At 41.2% G+C, this 26650-nt stretch overlaps 1 protein-coding gene across 1 annotated transcript; it reads right to left on the bottom strand.

Annotated features, from left to right (window-relative positions):
* Positions 1 to 7462: 7462 nt before the first annotated feature.
* On the bottom strand, positions 7463 to 21895 carry st8sia1 (ST8 alpha-N-acetyl-neuraminide alpha-2,8-sialyltransferase 1). Its single transcript, XM_029462102.1, has 5 exons — positions 21164 to 21895; positions 20024 to 20168; positions 15398 to 15507; positions 12508 to 12600; positions 7463 to 11918 (listed from the first exon to the last, which is right to left on the bottom strand). Exons 1-5 carry the CDS (start codon positions 21340 to 21342, stop codon positions 11438 to 11440), a joined length of 1008 nt encoding a protein of 335 aa, XP_029317962.1. The 5' UTR covers positions 21343 to 21895; the 3' UTR covers positions 7463 to 11437.
* Between the last annotated feature and the right edge of the window lie 4755 nt (positions 21896 to 26650).

The following is a 26650-nucleotide window of genomic DNA, read 5'->3' as shown; positions in this document are numbered from 1 at the left end:
GCCTTTGCTGCAGAGTCAGCAGATGCATTACCCCGAGATACAGGGTCAGTGTTGCTGGTGTGAGCTGTGCATTTACAAACAGAGATCTGAGAGGGGAGTAGAATGGCTTCTAACAGATTAGACACCAACACGTGGTTGAGGACATGTTTACCGTCAGATTTTAGAAAAGATCTACACTTCCAAATAGCGCCAAAATCATGGACAACCCCAAAAGCATATCTAGAATCTGTGTAAATATTTACGGATTTCCCTTTTGCTAGAGAGCATGCTTCAGTTAGGGCCACAAGCTCAGCTGCCTGTGCTGAGAGGTGACATGGGAGAGGGCCAGAACAGAGTACAGCAGAGTCTGAAACAACAGAGAAACCAACACGATTAGAACCATCTGGGTCACGAGATGCGGACCCATCAACATACAGAACGAGATCAGGATTAGTCAAAGGTATGTCTTTAAGGTCAGGTCGTGGTGTGCACACAATGAGTAATTCGGCAACACAGTCGTGTTCGTCACCGTCATCAGGTAGGGGCATAAGAGATGCAGGGTTGAGAGTAGTACAACGTTTGACTACAACATTTGGCATGTCCAACAGGCATGTGTGATATCTTAAATAGCGAGCAGCAGATAGGTGTGAAGTTCTTTGTTCACACAGGATGAGAGACACAGCATGAGGCACCAAAAGAGTCAATGGAGCATAGCCGTCAATGGAGCATAGCCGACAATGTCACGTGAGGAAGTGAGTGCTTTCTCAGCAGCAGCTACAGCACGAAGACATTTAGGGAGACCTGCAGCCACAGCGTCTAATTTGGAGGAGAAATAGGCAACAGGCCTCTGTTTTCCCCCATGATCCTGCAACAACACCGAAGTCATACAGCCATTACGTTCATCAACCGCTTGGGTGAAAGGTTTAGTAGGATCAGGCAGCCCCAGCGTAGGAGGGGATTGAAGGGCTAGCTTCATGTTTAAAAATGCAGCATTAGCCTCAGGTGTCCATTGTAACCGATCGGCAGGTTTTAACCCAGACACGTGAGTGATCTGTCTGAGTGGTTGTTCAAGCGGAGAATAGTTAGGGATGAATGATCTGCAGTATGAACACATACCCAAAAATGACATCATCTGTCTCTTAGTGACAGGTTTTGGTAATGCAGCTAATGATGCAATACGCTTTCCAGAGAGAGCTTTACCATCCCCTGAAATGATGTGGCCCAGAAAAGTGACAGACTTCTGTACATACTGAAGTTTAGACAGGCTAGCTTTATGACCCTCAGCAGCCAAATGTTTTAGCAGGGCAATAGTATCAGTTTGACATTGGGCTTTGGTTGGTGAGCAGATCATAATGTCATCAACATATTGAATAAGGGCCGTTCCCTTAGACATCTGTAAAGAAGACAGACTAGAACATAATGCCATATTATAGACTGTGGGTGATTCACAATACCCTTGACACAGACGTGTGAATGTGTAGGGCTTACCATCAAACTCAAATGCAAACCAAAATTGGCTGTCCTTATGAACAGGGACACTGAAAAAAGCATTGGAGAGGTCAACAACAGTGAAGTAAATTGCGGAAGCAGGAACCTGAGAGAGAATGATGTACGGGTTGGGCACGAGCGGAGCGCGTGCATGTACGGCTTCGTTTACAGCACGTAAATCCTGTACAAATCTCCATTCATCAGGTGGTTTGTCTCGAATCTTTTTCACAGGAAACACAGGTGTTCGCACTGGAGAGTCTTTGCATGGAATAATAATGCCTTGCTGTAACAGAGAAGTGAATACAGGCCTAATGCCGTCAATAGCGTCGCGTTTAAGTGGATACTGAGGTCGATTTGGGCGATACGATGATTTGGGAGTGATAATCACAGGATCAGCGGAGCGAATTAAACCTACATCATATTTGTGAGCTGCCCATAATGTTCTTGGAACATCTGACAAAGCCAGTGGGAGATCAGAAACATGTGCAAAGTATGTACCTTGTGTAGGAGGCACTCCTGGAGTGTCTTCAGAGTCGATGCATATTACAGAGCGGAGTGTGTGTGCTGTACAGTGGATGTCATTTTTATAGACGTCTTTAGAGGGAGAGTACATAATAAATGATGTGTGTGTGGGTTGCCAGTCATCAGCTGACTCCCAATCTTTAACAAGAGGACCCAAATCTTGCCATTTGTCTGCCGGAGCTTTTGCTAGAGAGACATGTGGCACCGCCCCTGACACTTGATACAACGCTGATTGGCGGGGTGTGAGAGTAACAGAAATAGCGCTGCGCAGCGAGCTCCAATACATAGTCTTCAACATTATCTCATCATTAATGTCATCCACAAGAAAATCTTGCTGAAAACATTGAGATGCACCTCCTTCATCCACATGAACAGTACAATGCAAATGATCATTAGGCATGAATACAGCATTGGAAAGAACCCGCTGATGGGTCAAATGTATCAGTTTTTCTGATACAGGAAAATTTAGGAGCCAAAGATACACAAATGATGTATCAGGTTGCCATAATGCAGTGTTGAGCATTATGGGAGATGAACGTCTGACTTCTAAACCTTCATCGGTGGAGATGAGGTTGAGACCAAACTGTAATATCAAATCTCTTCCCATCAAATTTATGGGACAGACTGATGATAATAGAAAACTGTGTTTAACAGATGAGGGAAAAGGGTGGCTGTTATCACCTATATCTGTGCATTTTACTGGCATGGAGAATCTTTCTTTAACAGTAACACCCGCAGCTCCAATAGAATGGATGTATCTGCCACTCAACTTGCAGTCAGGCAGATCACTAATTTTAACAACAGAGTGAGTGGCACCTGAATCAACCAAAAATACAATCTTTTTACCTAGGATGTCCAAAGACAGAGTGGGGAACTTTTCATACGAATTCTTAGCATTGTATTTTACATATGTGCCCACTGGTTTCATAACTTCTCCCTGCAGCTGTTCAATAGCATTGACAATTTGTGTGTGTTTCACTTCCCTGTTCTGTAGCTTCGGGCGGCGCGTGTTCCTCTCCTGTCAGGCTGTGTTCACCGACCTCTCCAATGTCTGTTTGACGTCAGTTTCCAGCTGTGTAGTCCTGACTGAATTCCTGTTGTTCGCGTCCCTGTTGTCGGTTGCGTCTTTCTGGACAATCTTTGACCCAGTGATCTTGTTTGTTGCAGATGAAACAGGCACCGTTATTCTGTGGAGGCCCTCCACGTCCTCGTCCTCTGCCTCGAAATCCTCCTCTGCCCCGTTGGAAACCTCGTCCACGGGCTCCTTGTGAGTCCTTGTGAGACCAGGCTGTTAGAGTGGAGAGCATGCAGAGTTGAGCTTTATCTTTAGTGTCTTTTCTTTGTTTTTCAGAGTGTTCTTTAGCTGCTGTGAGACGTTTTTCAGCGTGAATGGCATGGCGGCGAACTTCGTCGAGTCTGGCTCCTTCATACACGCCAACACATGTTTCAACAACAGAGGCACTAATGTCTGGGCGTAGGCCCCGGAGGAGGGTGTTGATGAGATGGGTTTCCCATGCTCCTGGAGTAGCACCCATGTTATTTGGGTCGGGGCGGTTGATGCCGCTGTTTTCGTTAAACACCTTCTCCAGGCGATGGAGGAAATCGACAACCGATTCTGTGACATCTTGGCTGCATGCAGAGATCTTTGTCATGTTGACTTTGGTAGGAAAGGAGGTGCGAATTTTTTCACAGAGGGCCGTAACAGCGATGGTGTAGTTGTTGTTGTCTGCGTCCGTCCATGTAGGGTTAGCCATGCGGCTATCACCGGCCACCTCGTTATGCCATTTGGAGGCGTTGGTAGCCCCACAGCGTAGAATTAGTAATTTTCGTAATTCAGCCATAGTGGGCATAAATGTCTGACAGAATATTAAAAGTTCAACAGCAAATTTCTCACCGCTTTCTTCAATGTTAGGGAGGTGATCTTTGATTACAGACTTCATTTCTTCCACGGTCCATGGGCGGAAAACAAGAGCGGCACCTAGGTGTCCCTGTACTTCGATCATGGGGAGATTCATGGTTGTTTGGTTGTGTAGATCTTTACTCTGGGATCGAAGATAGTATTTGTATTTTTCATGCTCTTCGTCGGCCTCTGCTCTGAATTTTTTACGGAGCTCTTCTTCGTCGGTGAGGTTTATTCGGGCCAAGGCTTCGCTTAGGATGGTGATCTTTCTGTCGTTACTGTTCACTGGTAGCGGCAGGATACGATGTCCCCCTTCCGCTTCTTGTGGTGTAGCGGCAGCCTGTGGTTGTGGTCCTGGTGGAGGAGTAGTTGGTGCAGATAGCACAGTTGGGAGAGGTGGGAACGGACAGCCATCCAAGAGGGAATCACGCCGGCCTTTTACACAGGGATACAAAGAAGCCGTGACAGTGTGTGTGTTAAATGGGTTATGCGGGTTGGGATTGAGAGGGACATATGGTGGTGGAAGCGCAGGGGTGGGGTGGGACATATGATCAAACATCGGACTTTTTTCGTCTTTCTTCTCTTTCTTATCTTCTACATTTATTTTCTTTAAAGCAGCAGCTAAATGCCGTCTTTCCCTACACTCGGCTTCATCTTCCCAGTACTTCAAACACTTTCTGTGACATTCTATCATTTCTAAATCTTTAACTTTAATTTTCTTGTTCTTTCTAATACCATCTTCTCCTTCTTGCAATTTCTCTTTTAGGTCCTTTATTTTTAATTTGCTTAAAGAACCACCCTTTGGAAATCCGAACATTTCCGTCCAAATTGATAAATTTGACAAACTCTCTTCACCATATTTCTTTCTCATGACATTAACGATCGGACCCTCAGGAGCTTCTAGCTCCCTACCCTGTTTAGCACCCATACTAAACTCTCAGGAGATTCTAAAACTCCCTACCTCAGAAGATTCGGTCTTCCTACCCTCAGGAGACTCTAAAACTCCCTACTTCTCAGGAGATTCTAAACTCCTTACTTCTCGGGAGATCCTAAACTCCTTACTTCTCGGGAGATCCTAAACTCCTTACTTCTCGGGAGATCCTAAACTCCTTACTTCTCGGGAGATCCTAAACTCCTTACTTCTCGGGAGATCCTAAACTCCTTACTTCTCTTTATAGTCTTTCACAAAATGTCATGAGGTTTGCTTACTTTAGGTTTTTGTTTTTTTTAAAATGGAAATATAACATCTCACCGAGTTTATGGAGGATCATGCGTAGTTAGGTGTCCAAGACAGAGTGGGGAACTTTTCATACGAATTCTTAGCATTGTATTTTACATATGTGCCCACTGGTTTCATAACTTCTCCCTGCAGCTGTTCAATAGCATTGACAATTTGTGTATGTGTGTGTTTCACTTCCCTGTTCTGTAGCTTCGGGCGGCGCATGTTCCTCTCCTGTCAGGCTGTGTTCACCGACCTCTCCAATGTCTGTTTGACGTCAGTTTCCAGCTGTGTAGTCCTGACTGAATTCCTGTTGTTCGCGTCCCTGTTGTCGGTTGCGTCTTTCTGGACAATCTTTGACCCAGTGATCTTGTTTGTTGCAGATGAAACAGGCACCGTTATTCTGTGGAGGCCCTCCACGTCCTCGTCCTCTGCCTCGAAATCCTCCTCTGCCCCGTTGGAAACCTCGGTAGTTAGGTCAGTTCCAGTCAGGCGCTGATCCTCTCTTCCCTTAATTTTGATGTCGAGGTAGAGGAGAATTTCAAGAATTCTGGCGCGACCACCAGCGTCCTGCTGTTCCAGACGAAACTTGCGATGATCCCACTTCTGACACCAAGTTGTTGTGGAAGTTTTCCTGCTTTACTCTGGAGAGATGTATATAAAATCAAATAAATGGTGATAGAGACAGAGTTGTCTTTGTGCATTTATTTGCGGCCACAAATAGGTACCAGTTTCACAGAATACAGAGTAATCTATGGAAGGGCACGAGTTAGAAGAAAACACACAGGCATTTTATACAATTTGGTTTGGAGGCGAGGTGATGAAAAAAACCACAGGGGGCCGAGCCAAACTGCCCTTTGATGCTTGTGAGGTAATAGTTATGTAAAACAGAATATTGGGTGATACCCTCACTATTCTGTCTCAGTGAGTTAATTAGTTTGATCAGGATTTGGCTGTGTCCTGTCTTTTGTTGTTTAAGCAGTGCTAAAACATATGGCTGTGTTCTGTCTTTTGTTAGTTAAGTCGCATCAGGATGCAGTTGGCCCTGGTTTGATCTGACCGGCACTCCTATGTTAGCAACAAATGGCAGTTGGCTTGGTTTGATCTGACCGGCACTCCTATGTTAGCATCAAATGGCAGTTGGCTTGTTTAACATAGGAAACTTATATAATTAAAACAGTAGACATTTAAATTGCTATTACAGTTGCTACTTGCCCTTGCTCTGGTTTGAATGGCCAAGCCTCTTGAATCGCCTCCTCCAGGAGCGACCCTCGTCCAGATCTCGCTCCGGTCTGCTCGCTACTTTTTCTGACTCCATCAGCCCCGAAACTGAGGGCAGAATAGCGGAGCTGAGGGGCCGCTTGGTGCGCTGTAGTCCTGCACGTGAGCCACACTGATGGCCATCTGGGCTCTTCCTTGTCCACTGTTCCAACCTGGTGATCTGTAGGACTTAAGGGGGTCCAGAAAAACGCCTTACTTGCCACCCTTTAGCTTGTCCCACTGTGAGTAGTCTATACACGGAAAATTTCACATACAGGATTCTGGATACTGATTTATTTCAGTCTGGACCAGAGTGGTTGACTGACAGGCCAATACTGCCATCCGTCATGCGATCCCGCCAGCATGCACACAAATCTTATTTATGGCATGGAGTATAATTGAGTTAATACTTTCCCTACGCATCCAATAACGCTGTCAGACTGTATACAGTCAATTTAAGACTTGTCTAATACTGGGTTAGAAGAAAAGTATATTATCATTCCCTAAAGGTGGAACTGTTTCTTTACATCGACAGTAATACAGGACTTTTTACATGCAGCAGCCCACAAACACACCCATTAATTAAATCTCTATCATCCTTAATATGCTCAATCCTCTAGCTATCTCACCACAACAGATAGACAAATTAGGGCCTTGATCACAAAAACAGCTGTGTGAAGCTGAACGGTCCAGCGGGGAACATGGGGCCTGAGAGACAGCTGTGTAGCTTCTGCTGACAGATCTTTAAAATGTCATGGCCCAGAAAACAAGCCATGCAGAACGGGCTGCAGGCAAGCAAAGAGTTTCAATGATGACATTACCTTGTAGCAAAAATATTCATAACCACTAAACAAACTATGTGGGTAGCAAAATCCCTGTGCACCCACACAAAGGGAAAGAACAGAGATGGGATGAAAAGAATGATTTCCCAGAAAATGTGAACTTTTGGGAAAGTTTTTCTTAAATCTAAGCGTTTCTGCTTCACATTGATATCTGACTATAAAACAAGACTTAATCACCTACAGATCAGCAGAACCACATGTAACATCTGGCACTCCAAAATCAAAGGAAACCACGCAGCTGAAAGCTTTCACTTTTGATTTTCCTTCTTTTATTGGATACCAGTGTTTGCCTTGTATATGGATATGGTTGTTTTCATTAGTTTTTTTTCTTATTCATCCTTCACAATTTAATCCAGGTGGCACATACAATCGGGTTCTTCCATTTTGAACAGCAGTTCTGATTTATTTTTAACATGCTCAGGCAGGGATGTTCACATCAGATGACATGAATGAGCAGAGAAGATGTCAGTCGGCGCAAACAGCAATGCTTTCAAGAAGTTTTTTTTTTTTTTTTTAAGTAACAAATTCAGTCAGTCAAGGCAAATAAAGCACATTTACATCTGTTGTTTAAAATAACCAAGCTTGGCATAACATCAAATATTTAAATATGTAAGAAAGTTGAGCCCTCTGGACCGGTATTGATAAAAAAAGAATGAGTCAAACAGCCTTTACAAATTATTATTTGTTTTAACCTAATTTACTGCATCAACACAATTACAATTGTGTAAATGAATGACTATTATTAATTAATCAGCATATAGTGCAATTTATAATATACTCAATGTTTGATATTTGTTTGGGGTTTATATAAAGTGTTTTAAAGCCATTTTGTGTAGAATTGGAACCGATATTCCCCCTGGTCGTCTTATATTTTACAGACAAAAGTCACTAGAAAGATTTGAAAGATGTTATAATCACATTAAAAATCCTTCAGATAGCGGCTTTAACTCATTTTTTTTTTGGCTAAACAATCAGTAGTAATCGGATTAAAACAAATGCCAAAATGTATTTGCATTCGCCATCTGACCCACTTCATATTAAGGTTGTAATTTAATGTGACACAGCATGACCTCACTCTGTAGGTGAAGACAGAAAAACTTGGCTTCCAACGAGAACATCTCTTCATCAGAGACTGTCTGCTGTGTTAAACCTGACATCAGTATGAACTTTATGTTTTCCCAACAAACAGTAGAAAACGTTATCATGAGGTGAAAGAAGGCCACAGAACTAATCATTTGCCACGTACACAGTGGTAGCTCTCATAGTGATAATCATGTAAGAGATCAGCCAGTAATATGGCTGCTACGTGGATTAAACATGTGACCTTTCCATGACTAGACTCTAACCAATTGGTCACCCTGCAGCCACACATACTTTAGCTTGCTAGATGTGTCCAAGAAAATGGACAATACTGCCATTGTGTACGTGCCATTTAGTTTCTGTCCTGTTCCGCTTTACTTTCCCAGACCTCGTGTTAACGCTGGCAGCGGTTAAATAAATACTTTGACATTAGGATTTTCACATCTGTGCGATAAATATGAAGGAACAGCAACCAGTTAGCTTAGCTTAATGACTGGAACTTTATTTGTTCTGAACTTATTCACGGTATCGGTAAAGATAGATCAAGGCTCCCAGTGTGGCTACGAGCTCGGCGGTTTCACTGTCGGCAGATCAGCGCAACAAATCATCTCCCTTTCAATGTAAATTAAGTCAAACTAGCGGTTTCTCCCTGTTTCCAGTCTTTCCGCTAAGCTAAGCTAAGCGGCTGCTAGCTTCACATTTACCATACAGTATCAATCTTCATCAAACTCTCAGCAAAAAAAAAAGTGAATTTCCCAAAATGATGCACTATTCCAGCAGAGATGTGATAGTAACAATATGCGATAAAAAAACAAGCATGATTATGAAAATATTGGCGTGGACTTCTTGATATGAAACCTGTGATTGGAATGCAAGATATTTTTTTAATATGATTTTTTATGATCGTGATATTGCTCTTATATGTTCTTCGACGCTAGATCAATAAGATAAACTGTTAAATACGTATGATGTCACTTTAAATATGGACTTAGAAGTCACATGATAGATGCAACTCCCTTTTGATAAGAAAACTCAGCAGATGGAATGAGGGCACGAACCAGAACGTGATGGAAATAGATTAAAACAATCTGTGCACATACACATTTAGAAATCCTCATGCTTAATCAAAATTCCGATATGTCACATCTCACTCATTCACAATACTGGGCAGGAGAGAAAAATAAAAAAAAAGTGCAAAGAAACATCACAATAGGTAAAACGAATCGGTCAAAGTGTTTTATCAAGTTCGAGTCTCGGAGAGCCACATGTGCATTTGGACATGAAATTATTTGTTTCACTTCATTACTTTGGTCCAGCACTATGTAGCTCTCTATAAGTTAATTTTACACAATATCCGGCGGGGTCACTATCACGTATCGATTGATCCGCAGAGGCAAACAAATCAAAACACAATGAAGAGCATGGTCAGCATTAGAAATATCCCTCGTTTAAGTTATCCTTTTTGCCTTTAATACAGCTCAAAAGGCACTGGACCTAAAAGGAGTAAAATAAAAGCAGAAAGCACTAAACTATCGACATGTTCTGTACCTTGACTCCAAGGAGTCTTTTCAAGGTTTGTGGTACGCTCCATGCACTTTCCATGCAGTCATCCTTTGTTACAGTATCGACAATATGGCACGAGCACATTTATCACTCTTAAATAACAGAAAGTAATTTCTAATCAAGTTTCCCATCTGCAAGGCCTGCAAGTAAAAACAAAACAAAAACTGTCGTGTCTGTCGTGTTGGCTTCTACATGAGCGAGTTGTTTTTCCCTTGTGCATAAAAAAAAAGAAACAAACAAATCACAATTATAAAAGAAGCACAGGACAGAGGCTCAGTTCTTCCTGCACCCAGATGCAAAAATGATAATAACCACATGAATAATTCACGATTTACCCAATAAGGTGTTCAGCGTTGAAAGAAAAAGTCAGGCATTAAAATGCCACTTTGTGACATTGAGTCCTCAAGTCTTTTTCTGTCACTACCTCTCTTTATATCAGTGTCTCGCCATCTGAGAAAACAAGGACAGTGCGAGAGTGGGCATCAAAGAGAGCACTGTTCACTTGGCTTGGCAAGTACCGATTCCAAGAGATGACTTGGTAACCTCTAAAGAAGCAGGGCTGTTTTTTATTTTATTTTTACCCAAGGAGCCTTCGTGAGAGGGAATCGTACCAAATAGTTGGTGGCGATGTCCACTTCCAGGTGAGATACCTTTGCAACAAATGTTAATTTCTGATTATATATTTGGATAATGCTTTCTTCACTTCATGGCCACTGGACATTTTTCTTTCCACATTAATCCCGAAAATCACATTTGGCAAAAAACAATACGTGGACACCAGGGTGTACTCAATGTCCCTCTCCAGTGGCTAAACATTCTGTGGTGTATAGTACTTAAGACTCCATTTCTAATGGCTCCTGAACTGAAGCTCTTTTTGGCAACAGTGAATGCCAATCAAGCGCTTGGTTGAAGAAAAGTAGAGAGGGAAAAATCCTTTCATACACATACCAGCCAGCTTTCACTCTTTCTCCCCCCTGCGAGTCTCTCCCCCCTCCATTAAATTTCAGTCCTATTCAAGCTTCTAGGTACCAGGATACCATTATCTCTCTCTTGTTCGTATTTCGCCTGTCTTTCAGTACCTTTTATTATTCCCCCTGGTCCTCCACTCCTTCTGTCTCTGTTTAACAAAGACCCAGAGGGGGGTTTGGTCCAGCTGCCCCATATGTCAGTCAGATACAGTGGTCAGTACACAGAAGAAACAACATAAAAACATCCCCTACCCATCCAACCACAAACACTTTCAATCCCAGCTGAGGCTTTCCACAACAAACATCCATGCACAGACACAATTTCAGAAAATAGAAGAGGAGGTATGGCAAATTTGGGGAATGTGTGTGTGTGTTTGGCTGCATGTGTCAGTTTGTATTCTGTCCCTGATGCAGCTGGACTCGGTGGAGGACATTCTCATGATAATTAGGGATTAACTAGGGGAGGGGACAGCAGGAGTGTGTATGGACACAAATGCAGTGCCGAGGTTCCTCAGTGGAAATATGCGCACAACTTCCTGCCACTTCACAATCTAAATGTCTTCATCCACTTCCTGTAGCCTACTAAACTGACTATAGCTTCACTCATCAGGAAGCCCTAACTACCTCCATCCTGAGGGGGGCAGCATCCCACTCTCATGCGCAATGTGCCGCTTTTGTGCAGCTGCCATAGCTGGACAAACTCCTCAGGCATGGCATGGAACCACTTATATGGCAGGATGTTGTCGTAGTAGTGGTGGCTGACCGGCTGCTCGTCCAGGCCAACGGAAAACGGCCAGAAGCCGTAGGCCGTCACTTCCTCGCACAGCCCCAAGGCCAAGCTGACTAGGAAGAGCCCCGTGGAGAGGCGTCTGGCATGCACGCCGCGGGCTTTCCAGAATTTACCCACCGTGCGCAGGAATTCTGGGTTGGCAAAGAGCATGGTGAGGTTGGAGGAGGTGTCCGCCAGGGCGTAATACGCTCGCAGTGACGGGTCGGTTCCAGGCTTCATAGAAAACGCTGGCATGTAGATGTAGCTGGAGCCGTAGACCTTCATACTGTCAACAAAAGCTTTTCTCGACCACAGAAGGTTCTGAAATCTGACAGACAGAGGAAGAGTGGCAGTTATTCTCACTGCTAAGTACCTCATGTGATGGAATACTCACCTGTAGAGCTGTCTGCTTCCTTTCTGCCTGTTCAGTAAGAGAATTAGCTTCCTGTGTTGTCAGATTTCACTATAGCAGCAGGATGGGTGGTTGTGACATGTACCCACTAAATTGAAAGAATTTGCTAATATACCGATAGATGTTTTACAATAAACCGGCATTGAGCAAATTCTTGTTTAATTTGCTTCATTAAATTCTCTTTTAAAGTCCTATCTATGTGTGTATTTCACATTGCCTTGTGTTTCCTTTATATCTTGTCTTCATGCCTTTTCATGTCACATTTTAAGCACTTTGAATTATTATTGTTGTTGTGCTTGCCTTGACTAATGCATATTTGAAATTTCCATTCAAGCCTCCATTAAAAAGCTAATTGTAAACTCCACTTTTAAGTACCACATAAAGTTTGAATGATTGTTTCTATAAAAATCAAACAGAAAACAGTAAATCTCCTGACGTCACCACTGATTAGCTCTGCATGCTCAAACCTACTCTGTACATTTATGAATTGATTCTGAATGATCACCTTTTCTCTATGATGCTGGGGTTGGCTGTTACCAGATGTGTTCTGGTTCCCACATCCTCCACATGGTCCTTTGAAAGCGGTGGAAGGTTGCACCTGAATGAACAAAGCACACATGGGATATTTAACATCTCACACACACTCAACATACACAATGTCCTGAAAATTGGTGCCCATGATTATGATTTATATAAAGTTATTCAAGCACTGACAGTATGAACAATTAAAGGTTTCATTGAAGTCCGTACTTCCTGATTAAGGCCCTGTCACACATATTGGTATGGCGGAAACGTATACGAAAAATAGCTCACAATTTGTCCAAATACGTCCAACTTTTCATCGGATCGTAAAAGTGAACGCATACAGATACGCATGTCTAACCTATTGATAGAGTATCACTTACTTATGCAAAACGTATCAGACGAATGCATAACGTATACAAAAATATGGCGTATCCAAAATATCGGCAATACGCTGGTGTACGTTGATATAAGGGAAGGCATGAGTAGTATTCGTTAAGAGCTCACTGTGTTACGCTGGGGTGCGTTGTTGAACGCTGAGTCTGTGAAAATGTTTTGAGGGTGTTCAAACTTTTCGGACGTACCCAACGTGTGCTTCATAAGTTATGCAGCAGTTACACATAAGTTACGTTACATTAGACAAACGTGAATACGTACGTGACTACGTTAGAGGTACGTTACATTTACGTCGGCTGACGGTGAACCCTACAGCCAATTTATTGATAACGAGTGGATAACCTATTCATAACCTATGTTAAACTTATCCCTGACGACGGAGTAACGTATTAAACGCGTTTCTACAGTTCAGCTAGCGCTTTGGGAGCTCATTGGGGTTTGAATATTGTATATAGGGTCTCTGTGAGTAGCTCATCCTCACTTCTTCACAGCACGTCTTGATGAATACATCACCCCATCATAAGAGAGCATGGAGGATGCTCAGAGGCTGCGACAAGAGAACATTCTGTTCTCCAGCATCAGCATGACGTGAACCAAATGTGGATTAATACTTGTTTGGTCTATAATACGTCCTCAAATGTCTTTGTTTTGTCTACAACTCAAATACACTCAGATTACGGTGATAGAGGAGTGAAGAAACCAGAACATATTCTAGCTGAAATCAGATCATTGTTTTCCTAGAAAAATACTGAAACTCATATGTGCTTAATCACATCAGAGCTGTTTATTATCAGCAGATGGAGGAAATGAAGAACAACTCGATTATTAATAATTCTTTGTTTTTGTGAAAAATGTCATTGTATCCTTGCTTTAGTGTTTCCTCTCTCGGGGTTTATCAGCCCTGCTTTGCTCCCACAGGTTTGATAAGCACCCGCGTTAGTTTAGATGTGGCTGTCTCAGTAACCGTTCAGCTATCTTTTGGGTCACTACCTGATGCTCTGATCTTACTCTATCTCCAGTTTCATTTGTCTGGCCAACTGATGATGTTTTCTTATCTCTACCAAGTAAAAACTTACGGTGATGTGGACTGGCTGGTAAAATGTTTTTATTCTAATAGTCCATTTCAACTTATATATATCCATATTTGACCCCAAAATAGAATTATGTGTGCATAGATTGGATTTGCAGTACATTGCATTTATTGAAAATTAACCAATTTGGAATTTTGACAATAAAGTATTAAAGTGTGCATTTGAGGACACACTTTCTCAGATGCTCAGAAACCGGGTAGAGTTAGGGAAAATCTGTTATGACATTACGAGTGGGTTTGTTGATGGCTGGTAGCAATTATGGCCGAGAGTGCAATATGTTGCTGAAGGCAGATGTGGTCTTTTCTTCAGTTAAATTCACATTTTTGGACATATTGTAAGTCCTTTAGTTGCAGTGCCTTCGGAGCAAGAGACTGTTTAAGCCTTTACATAATTGCATAGACTGACAATAACAAGAAACAGTGGAAAAAAGGCTTGCCAAGCGGGTCAGTGATAATAAGACAAAAAAACAGCGATATGATTTAATAATCTAAATATGTGCACAAACACAGGCACTCACTGGCATGCTGCCTTGCTGGTATTTTTTACCATCATTTGGATAAAACTTTATTTTTGCTGTGCATTTAGATGCATCTACTGGTTTAAGACAGTTTACAGTCATTGCCAGTATCAGATGCTCCCTGTTTGTTCTGAGGGTTAGTGTTGAGAGACACTCTGTTAAAAAAACATTCGGCTTGCTCCCATGCACATCTGATCTACCACTATCATCTGAATCTTTTTACATGTACACCATCAAGAAGAAATCACATCTCTCTTCTAGTGCTCTCAAAGAGCCTTCTGTTTGTGTTGGAATTCAAATGTCATGCACATTTCATTACACTCATGGTCTATATTTAAAAACACAGTCTGGCGTATTTGTCACATTTTCAGGGAAGATTACAGCTTTAGAGGGGATTTCTTCCTCAATCAAGACCCATACAAATGCATCTTTGATTACTTGTTTCAAAACAGAAAAACACCTTTATCTCATATTCAAAATATATATATATATATATATATATAATATTTTAAAATCCAGCATCTAGTTTGCTTCAATGAGTTTCTCCTTCTATTTTGCCCAAACAGATGCTTTTATTCTGCTTTATGCCTTTCTGCTCAACTCCTCTTCCTCGCTCATCTTAGTCTGTTCCTATTTTTGCTTACTCACACCTAACCTCTTTTCTCTCTTGCCTTAGCTGTGGCCCATTTTTCTGTCCGTGCTTTTCTCTCTTGGTTACAGTCGACACCAGCTCTCATTAACACCAATGGCTGATGATGTTTGGCTACTCTCTTGGGCACGGCATATTCACATTTGGAGGCGCAGTGAAGCAGTCATATACAAAGCACACGCTTGCACTAAAAGCCCCACAGAGTCCCCTTGTTTCTCACCGCAGGATGAAGTCGGCCTGGTCAATTTCCCGTCCACATTTGCTGTGCCGGAGAATTCCACCATTGCCCACCACCGCGCACTTTTTCAGGGGCAGCTGCAGAGGGTTTTCCTGGGCAGAGGGAAACATGAAGCTCTGTTAGCGTACACACAAGTACCTGGACACACAAAACCACCTACACACATGTATACAAACAAATATTCATTTTCTCTCAACCTAGATCCCAAAATTGAGGCAGGTGCATGAGTCACCCTGAGTCACCCAGCAAAGAACTGGACTATAGACTCCTTCTAATTTCCCTTCACAGACTCAAGTGCTGACGGACAAACCAGCGTAGACATATAGGCGAGGAAGTGGACAAAATCAAGTCGAGGTCATACAGCTTATCAATCAGACTCCGTTTCTGGCATATTCTCCAAGAACAAAGTCTATATTATATGTGATCCAAAATACTAAGTAGGCATAAAAAAAATGGATGTACTGCCAAGCAAAAAACATTTCTCTCATGCCTGTAATGGGGCCAAGAACAACTCAGTAAATGTGATCTTTGAGCTACATGTACTAACATTATTTCTCATAAAAAAGCAAATGTCAAAGACGGAAACAAACAAACATATCTAACATTGTTATGTTGTCTCCTACTCTTCCATTATAAATCAAATGTGTGCTCTAGTAAATGTCTTTGCTTTTGCCTCTGCAGAGTGTTTGTGACTAGTCCCCACAGTGGTTTCTAAAGCTTCTGAAGAACCCCCACAGCCTTCAGATGAACTCCAGTACCCCTTCATACTCCCTGTCAAAGGAGTTCATTTGAACTGATCTTAAACTGGACATTATTTAACCATTAATTACATAAAAGTGGATATTTTTTATAAAATTGAACTTTCAATGTTTAGGTCAGTTAAATTTGCATTCGTACTTTCACTTGAGTGGCAGCGCTGGGTGTTTCAACTATTTATCCATTACGTTGAGCTAACTATTTAAACTGTTTATCTAATAAGTTTAGCTAACTATTTCAACTGTTTATCTAATAAGTTTAGCTAACCATTTAAACTATTTATCCAATAAGTTTAGCTAACTATTTAAATGGTTTATCTAATACGTTTAGCTAACTATTTCAACTGTTTATCTAATAAGTTTAGCTAAATATTGTATCCGTTACCAATACTTTTAACTAACTATTTCAACTGTTTATCAGTTAGCCTACTTTTAACTAGCTATTCTAGCTGTTTCCAATACTTTTTGCAAATTATTACGACCCTTTTATCCATTATTCTTAGATAACTGAACTGCTTATTCATTTATTTTAGCTAACTGAAATGTTTATTCATCACGTTTAGGGAACTGTTTATCCTTCTCTACTAGCTTGCTAACTGTTTTTCAAACACTCTCATTGCACCACATAGGCTACTGTTCAGGTGTTACAGCTGACTAGATATTTGGATATATATATTTTGAATCAATTTGTATTTTCTGTTAATAGTTGAGCTACTCCACAATCTCTCCACTTTCAACCCCCTGGCCACTGGTAAAGTACCCATTGGGCTAAAAGTAAACCCTCGGGTGGGAATCACAACCTTATCATCATCTAAATGAAAGCCTTGTATAGATTAGTATCAAAGCTGTTACAGAGAACGCTGAAATACCACGCTTCATGAGGCAAGGGCCAAAAATGTCCGTTCTCTTTGCTTTGGATGCATTAAAGTCGAAGGCATGGATTAAGCGAGATGGCGGAAACAATTGTGCTCATTATTCCCCTTGGAGTGCACACACTTGAGAATACACGCACACAAAAGCGCACACACATCTCTCCTTGCCTCAGGCTCTCTTTTAGACCGTGACAGGGGGTTGAGTCAGAGGACAATACCCTGCTGCTAACAGCACATCAAGCAGAGGAGGGGAACCAGCGAGTTGGGCAAAACATTTGAGAGGGGGACACTTATTACAGTAGCACGTGGTCCAGCTATTTCTAGAAAGTAAATCCAATATCTAGAGGTCTGGGTTGTTTATTATAATTTAGCTGCAACTAATGATCATTTTTATTTAATTTCTAATATGTTGAATATTCATCATATTATTCATCATTCATGTGTTAGTCCATAACATGTCAGAAATTGCTGAAACAATACCCATCACAATTCTTATTTTGTCTGACCAATAAGCCCAAAGCCAACATATTCAAGTTACCGTGGTGTAAAACAGAGAAACGAAACTAGAACCAACTACTGTTGGACTTAAAGTTAGTTATTTTAGCGTTGGATTCATTATATGAGAGAAAAGTTGATCCTCAATGTGCATGCACATGTGTTATCATGATATTTAAGAATGAACAAAAACATTTTGTTAGAAAACCTTTTAAGATGCTGAAGAGAAAAGAAGACCTCACAGGAATCTACTGTACAGTCCGGTGAACTGTATGTATGGATGCTCTGTTTCAGCCATTGAACTAACCAGCAATTAACTGTCAAAGCCCTAATTGGTACATTCCCTGGCAGATGCCCAGATACTGTAGCTGTTGCCAGCTTGGTGAAGTGTGGCTGGTTGTCTGTGTTCAAACCTGCAATCACAGCACTGGTAGTTGAGAAGGCAGAGAATATATGTGTGTGAGCTTGCGCTCTATCCTTGATACCTAAATACTAGTTTCCTTCCTTCTGAGAAACACACATACAACTGGCCACAATATAGACTTGTAGAGGAAGTGCAACTACTCTACTAAAAATAGGCTATGCATGTGTTAGATGGGAGAATCACACAAACACAAAGTTGGACAATGCAGCAGAGTGCCACTGTAACCTTAGGCAGTGTGATGCACTGGATACTGACACAGAGAAAAATAACCACCAGCTACATCCCAGTGACATGGAGTAGTGATGGATGTAAGTGTAAAGATTAGCTAACGTTACTCAAGAGAAAGGGCAGTGATGTCCTGCATTAAATGGGTTTAAGTTGAACTTTTTATAATTAATTTAAAACAGTGTTAGTTCACCCTTAGGTCACCATACAAATATGTTTGGCTTTCTTCACTGAGGATTCGCGATATCTGCTTCATAGATTCTACCACCACCCTAATAAAGTAGATTAATAAACCTGGTCATTTCCTCTGGGAAGCCAAATTGCTGTTGAATTTTTCAAATGTAAAAAATCATATTTAGTGGTGGCATATATTTCAGCAGTGGATCTTAAAACCACTTGTAAATGGTAATATAGGATTTTTGTTTTAAGGCCACAAATAACGATAATTTTCATGTGTTTGTCAATAAAATGTCAAAACAGTACAAAAAGAAAGAAACAAAAGGGTAATTGCTTTTTTTTGTCCAAACAGCAGTCAGAAATCCTCAAATATCTAGTTTACAATCAATTAAAAGCAAATCTTCATCTTTCTGGAAGCTTGAAAATCTGAAATCTTGAGCTTTGCTGCTTGCAAAATGCTTGCAAAATGATCAAAATCTAAACATTTGCATCGTAATATTCTCAATGAACTAATCAATGACTATACATTGTTTTAGCTCTAATTTGCATGAACCAGTGCATTATAAAATAAGAGCATGAAATCAGCAAATAAAACAGTGTATAAAAACCATTAAATGTGTACACTGCTGTCCATTAATGCACACACACCCACACTGTGGTTCAGCTCAGCCACTTCTCATTTCTTTATTTATTGGCCCTCACCTCCCCCATCGCCAATGAATGAACATGCGCGGCTCACGCCTGCAAATTAGGGTCACAAATTCATTGCATTTACCAACCAGGATATTAAACTGCAAATCTGTGGCATCAGTAATAGAGATCCAATTTTCATCATTAGTGAGATGTATTGCCCCTGGATACAAAAACCAAGGCAACAGCACTTACAACAGAGGGTCTCATTCTGTCCTGTTTCCAGGGACAAACACCCTCATCCACATGCGCACCCACACACAGCATGTAAAGCCATGTAAAAATAACCTTGATCTGTATACAGATACATATGCATAAATACACACTCTAGGTTGAGTTTTGCATAATGTTACATTCTCTACGTAGAAAGGAAAGGGTAAATAACTTGGGAGGACACTTCAGGCACATCCTCCTCCAGTTTTTAACAGAAGCTTTAAACATCCTTATCTTAGATTAGACCGAAGTGGAAAAATAACACGACAGGACATATGCTTTTGAGCAGGATGTCCTCGTCTGCAACTTTCCAACTGTATCATATCAGTTTGCTATAGAAACACAAATTGAAAGATGCACATCATGGTGATTAATGGAAAACTGAAATAGTAAAATGGGTATCTTTCATTCCAGCGGTTAACCGATACCGTGTCTTGTTGCTCTAACCAGCCTCCACATCTTAATATTGACTCCCCTCACTCTGCAGAACACTATACCAGTAATCCTCTCTCCTTCCGAGGGTGTCTGTCTGCTCCACTGCCCGCCTCCATTATGGGTCACCAAAGATTCAATTAAAACTATTCAAATTAAAACCCACAGTCCCCACAACAGTGTCGTATTGCGCTGATTAGAGGAAAAATCACTTTCCATCATCTGGTCTTAGTTGCTTTTTCAAGAACACAGCTGCCTGTCTCAAAGTGTCTTGTGGCGAAGAAGTCTGTGGCTCTAAGAGTGGAAAATGATAATATTAACATACCTGCACAAAGAGAGGGTAGGTCTCATTGTTGACGGTGCGCGAGTGGTAAAACTCGCCATCGTACCACAGGACCTTGCCCATCGGCGAGTTCACCTTGGTCACAGCAAACATCTTTCTCGGATCGCAGCACTCAGTCAGCAACTTCCTGTGCAGAGAGGATGTGGGGAATAATGAGTCTGGTCTCTGTGGTGATCTCTATCACAAATTGGATTCAACAGGACAGCTGGGATTCAGATAAAAAAACAGGCTATAATAATAATTGCTTAATTATTTGCCTAGAGACAAAGTAAGATGTGTGCTAATATGACCGGACAAAGAACCATTGTGTAAGATCAAGCTCTGTACATCAGAGAAAATGATCACATATTTTAGCTTATAAATGGAGTTACAAGGATATTAATGTTCAATAGTTTGGACTGTCCTCAGCCTTTTCACTCTCTAAACTGTTATACAGCTCCAAGTGAGCATCACTTCCACCCTGTAGGATGCTCCACCCTGCAGGAGTCACCTTCTCTGATTATCCTAATTGGCTTTGCCTTGGAGAATTGTCAATTCTCAACAGAATAAGATTTTAACAAGGCAGCCACAGTGCATGCTCTGCTGATCTGATCTGTTTTTAAAAACTGTGTCAAAATGAAAGAACTGCACAGAGTCTAAATAAAGAGTGTTAACGTTTGCATATCCTGTGGTATTACTGCAATATATAAATGTAAGATATCTTACAAAGCTTTGACAGATTAAAACCTTTTTGGTACACTTGCAGTTGTTATTTTTGCAAGATTTGGGCTTTGTATGCAATACTAAAGTACTTTCCATTGGATATCAATTACAGTCTGAACATATGGACATTATGCCCATATGTTCAGGGACCCCAAATACAAACAAAGGAGCTCACAGACTCTCAGTGATATCAATTATTCCCAAGAACTCCTGGTGATATGTTTGCTTCTAAATATATGTTATCATACATAGCATTATTCTCATTTAGTTTAAAGTTGATGCAAAATAATAAAAACATAAACAAAGAGGAAAATCTTTTCACATTTTCTTGCCCCCCCTTTTTGTTTTTGCCTGGGACCTACTGGAACATTAAGGACAAAAACACTGCTTTAAACCAATAGACATAAATCTGAGACGAACCTGTACAAATCGATGCCCGTCTGGTTCTTCTGCCATACTTCCCCCTGCCTCAGCACCTCTTCCACTATTTCTTTATCGCGAGGGAGTCTGTAGACGGGAAAAATGTAAAACCAGCAGAGCACTAGCACGCACAGAGCGGCCCACACCGACAGCTTTCCTCGGTAGCATCGCACCAACATCTTTCCCCCTCTTGTCTATTGCACGGCTCAAAACAACCGGTGCATGCACCTCGAAACCGCTGCGGTAAAGCTGCTCTCTCCGTCCGCTGCAAATCCCCGACTCATCCCCCAGACGGGGTGGAGTATGAATGGATCTTGCAAGGTAGACTGTTAAGCGGTTGTTTGGGTGACGCTCAGGTCTGAAAATCCGGTTTTGTGTTGGTGAGGCTCAGATGGAGAGAAGCAGAAACGTCTAACCCTGCAGCAGCTCACGCTCGGTTGCGGGGTTGCGGTGCAGTGTGTCGGGCTCTGCAGGAATCCACCGCTCTGCTCACGGTGCATCACCACCATCATTACAGCCTGATTGTGAGGAATCATGCGGGCCCCCTCCCCGCCCAGTGTCCCTGTGTATCCCAATCCAAAAGGGGATCCCCGATAATCTGGTCCACGTTGTTCCTCTTAATCCCGCCCACAGGTCCTCTCCTCGGGCTTCCGCTGTCCCAGTCCAGTTGCAGGCTCTGCGGTGAAAGTGAACCGGGCCAGTCCAATTCAGTCCCCCTTCACCTCCCCCTCGTTCTTCTGTCAGCACCCCCTCCGCCGAGACAAAGTGCTTCTTGTGCTGTTGGAGGCGCGTAAAGTTGGCCAGAATGGAACGAAAGAGAACGGAAATTGTCATTCAAAATAAAAGCATAGACTACACACAAAACACGTGTCTCCAGATAACTTTTTTTTACAGTTTTAAACTGATTCATTTCAATATGAAAGGCCTGTAAAATGCGGGCCTTTCATATTAAACGTCTTGAATATGCACAGGGTGGCTACATACATATTATGCTAAAAGACTGAGGTTATAGCCAACATGTTAGCATCCACCCCAGCTGATAATGGAAATAAAGGAACAGCCCAAGTATTATAGAACAGTATTTTAAATAAAAATGTAATTAGGATGTAATCCCTTCTGAACAATTTATCATATTATTGGACTTTTTTGGGTGTCTTTTGTATGTTTTATTGTACGTTCCCTTTTAATGAAATGCAGAACAGCGTTGTGTAGGTTTGGACCTTGACGATGTTTGTCTGCACAACACACGTTTTTAACGAAGTCACTGAAAGGTCCATGGTGTCCATTTCATAATGTGGCATCTTGCATAGTTACTGAAGCCTATGAAGCTCCCATTGTACAGTTGTTTTCCTACAAATTCTTGTTCAACAATAATTGATTTTAATTGATTTTTAAGAAAATAGAATACAGCCTACACCAGGGGCCGGGAACCTTTTTGGCTGGGAGAGCCATAAAAGCCAAATATTTTATAAAATTGAGTTTAAGTATATCACTTCTCCGAGTACTAAAAGCGCTATCAGTGTTTCCCCTACCATTGTCTGTCAAACTCAAGGCCACAATTATATCAGGCCCGCGAGAAAATATCATATGTCTATCATAACTGGGCCGCCGGTTTTGGTAATTAAATCAATGCATGGCACAACCACGGGAAAATATATATTTCTAAATGTGTGCGAAATGAAACTCTCCCGGGACAAACTGATGGGACTGACGACAGACGGAGCGCCTTAGATGTGCGGTGAAAGAGCGGATTAGTTGGATGCGGGAGAAGATGCAGCTGACGGTGTATCACTGCATCATACACCAGAAAGTGCTGTGTTGTAAAGCTCTGGAAATGGAACATGTAATAAACACCGGACATGTATGATGCAGTGAGAGCTTTCCAAGCCAAGCTGCCTGTGGGATACTCTGATACAGCAAGGAAACTTTGGTCATGGTGATTGAGTTTGACACCCCTGGTCTACGGCTTGCTTTGCGCAGTTTCTCCTCCTTTTATGTGCAAAAAGCATGGATAGATTAACAAACGGGACATTAAACGTGGGTATTATTTTGAAAGTTCAAATTCACAGTCCTGTTTTCATTCCCGCTGTCTTGACAGGCTGCTGCAAATCAAAGTGTCTCCCTTGGCTTCCCTCCGAGATGTGTGATGTGAAGCTCTGCTGCCCCTTGCTGGACTTTGTCTGCAATGAATAAGGCTTTAAGATGATTGATTGAGACGCTGCTGCTGCTGTCAGCCACAGTGGGCAACTCAACACCTTAACTACACACTGAAGTCACTTTATGATCTTATTTTAATCCAGACATGTTCTACCAATTTATATTCTACACAATCAGGTAGCAGACTCATATTCTGCCCTGAAATATTAAATTATTTTCTATTTTATTCTGGTTTACCTGCACACCAGCAGCCGCAGAGCTGTGTACAAATAAACTGCTGTTGCCCTCGTGTGGACAAAGTCAGTATTCATACTTGTCGTTGCTTTATTATTCATAAAAAAACTGACTGACTGTGTGTGTGTGTGTGTGTGTGTGTGTGTGTGTGTGTGTGTGTGTGTGTGTGTGTGTGTGTGTGTGTGATCATGGCAAAATGTGCTTCTGGAGACACCTACTACCGCAGGAAATGCCATAGAAGCCGTGTTAAGTCATTTGCCAGGCGTTTATACTTCTGTCTGCATCTTCTATATTGTGTTTATGACACATTTCTTATTTTTTTTTTAATTCTGTACAGGATCCACAGGAATATTTACAATGAAATTATTTCACCAAGACACCAAAAACGTTAGAATATAAGACAAATTGTAGAAGAAAAGAAGGAATTCCTATTATAGGCACATATTGACTTGTTGAAGGAGTTAGATTTCAGGGTAAATTTAGGATTAGATTAGGGACACAATTAGATATGAATGTTGATGTCCTACAAGGCTATTTGTGTGCATTTATTTCTGTGTATAGCTGCATTGTTTTTAAATAGACTTGTCCTTAGCCCTCTTGATTCAAGGCTGCTTCAGCTGTCTCTCAAAAGAGGAAAACATCTTGGATTGAAGGAATTGCTGCATTTTTATTTGTTTTCAAATAAAAAATAAAATTCTTATGAAAGACATGATATGTTCACAAAAGCATTCACTTATAAAAAGATACTTTTACCTACATATCCTCAGACATACATTCATTTAAAGTAAACAAATGCTTGTGCAGGAGAGGTAGAAAAAGCTCAAAGCGTATACAAAGACCGAAAAACTCATGGCAAGATCAACACAATTACATAAAATGAAAATAAGAAGGGGGTAGGAAGGGTACTACAAAATAAACAGAAATGTCACAAGAGACACATGATAGTAAATAAATAATAAAACACAAAAAATCAAAAAACATGTAGAAAACACATAAAAAATATATATATTCCAAAAACAGAGAAATAGCTGAATAAGCCCCCTAATAATCTTAAAGCATACACACACATCTCACTTTAGGTGCCTACAACCAGGCACACAATAACAAGAACCCCTACAGTCATCTTACTGACCTCCTACCCCTTTCGTCCGGTACAAGCTGATGAAAGTGCGGGGTAGAAATGTTGGCTACTCGGGGCACCCGGTGCGCCCTATTGGGAAACTTTGAGGGCAGCGTCAAGGTTAGACCAGCGGGCAGAGGGATGTAATGGCAGGCCACTAGGCTGAAGGCATGTGTCAGCTGCTCTCTGGACACTATATCCAAACAGGGCCACTGTAAAAGGTCTGCACAAGATCCAGAAACTGTGAGGATAAAGACAGGGGTGCAGACACTGGAAAGATGGAAGTTAGATATTGATACCGCAATGTTCAAATTATAATCAGAAGATTATTTATTAGATTTACTTCATTATTTCACAGTACTTTGGTACTGTGTGTGAGTAAATGCACTTTCCACCACTGCATGTACAAATATGAAAGGTCCAGACCTGAAAGTCAACATCTTGTCACCTTATTGCTGAGCTGGCTGGGTCATGACGGTGGTTCAGATGGATTACATGGCAAACAACTGACAGAACACTTCAAACAGCAGGTGAGGACAGACGAAGATCAGGCCTCAGAGAAGAATCCGGCTGTAGCGGATGTTCACTTTTCTTTATTTCCAACCCAAACGTTTGAAGTGAGTTCAATTGTTCTGATTTACGACCACATTAGGAGAACTATGGGTCGACACATGGAGCTGTCACCTACCTATTTAAAAAAAGCAGCGAGAGTAGAAAGTGCATTACAAGAACCTCTCGGATACTTCCCTGTTTTTCTTTGTGTGTATGTATGTGTCTGTGTGTAGATGAAAGGGAGTTGGGTTGCAGCAGAAATAGCGCTCCCACCTGCTGAGGATCACAGGGGGAAAAAAATGATGAGAGAACATTTGTTGTCCCCCGTGTCTTCCTGCTGCTCATTGCTCACTGAGGAAGCGTCTCTTCAGCTCCTGTTGCCACTCTGTGGCAGGAACCAACACAAGACAGTGTTTGACATTATAGCGCTGACTTTGACGACATCAAAAGAGATTAGATATCTGATAGTCTGGGAAATTAGGGAAACTAAAGTTTTTCAGCTGCTCGTAGTGTAACTATTTATTGTTACACTACGAGCAGCTTTGTGTTAGAAATAGAAATAGAAAATTTAAACTGTTACTTGGCTTTTTTGTATTCCTTAATAATGAAATAAAATAAAATCTCCCTATTAATCTAATTAAATCTGGAGATTTGATTTACACTATACTATATAAGTGTGTTACCATATTTTGATGACACATATGAAACATACAGGAAAACAACACATTTGGGCATATATGTTTAATTAATATAGGTCAAGGGAAAATATATTCATACCTGCTATGTGAGCATTTATATAGCCCATATATTATATAATATATTTATATATAATTATTATAATATATGCAGTATATAAATAAATTAATGAAAATAGCATTTTTTTCTATTTAACATATGTCACATATTTGTTTGGGATATTGGTGACATAAATATATTCATACACATTATTTAATTTACATGTACAACCACATCTTTTATTTTTTGTATGTGAGCACAAGACGGTGACAATCGCGGATAAATCGGAGACAAAAGTCAGACAAAAGAAATCACCTGAACAGGCTATTCCTGTCGGAGAAAAATCTTCTCATTCATTTTCACTCTGGTTTCTAATCTCAGAGAAGCCCTCACAACTCACTGAGGGCAAAGGTTCAACATAAACTCTTCCCTGTTTCATGTGGCTCTCCTGAAGATATCCTTGTAGCTAATGCTCTGTTTACCAAAAACACCTTATCACTTGCATCAGCTTTATTCTAGTATAAGCCAGTGGAAGGGGAGAAACTTGATGCTCGGGGGTTAAGTGATTTGCAAGAAGTGTTGGAGCTCAGGCCGAGATTAGCTCTCATGCTCCAACATCAAGTCAGGCCAATAAGTTGTTGACAGCAAATGTAAATACAAAAACACACATGTAAAAGGACAAAGAGTCA

The sequence above is a fragment of the Cottoperca gobio genome, chromosome 23, assembly GCF_900634415.1.
Source record: "Cottoperca gobio chromosome 23, fCotGob3.1, whole genome shotgun sequence".
NCBI classification, from domain to species: Eukaryota; Metazoa; Chordata; class Actinopteri; order Perciformes; family Bovichtidae; genus Cottoperca; species Cottoperca gobio.
The sequence above is the reverse complement of the archived record's forward strand: the minus strand, read 5'-3'. Positions and strand labels throughout refer to the sequence as shown.

Excerpts from the sequence above, each read along its gene's own strand:
- st8sia1 (XM_029462102.1), bottom strand. The coding sequence starts at position 21,342 with ATGTTGGTGCGATGCTACCGAGGAAAGCTGTCGGTGTGGGCCGCTCTG. Across the intron at positions 20,169-21,163 it reads ACGGGCATCGATTTGTACAG|GAAGTTGCTGACTGAGTGCT; the intron begins GTTCGTCTCAGA and ends CTCTCTGCACAG. Across the intron at positions 11,919-12,507 it reads CCCAGCATCATAGAGAAAAG|ATTTCAGAACCTTCTGTGGT; the intron begins GTGATCATTCAG and ends TCTGTCTGTCAG.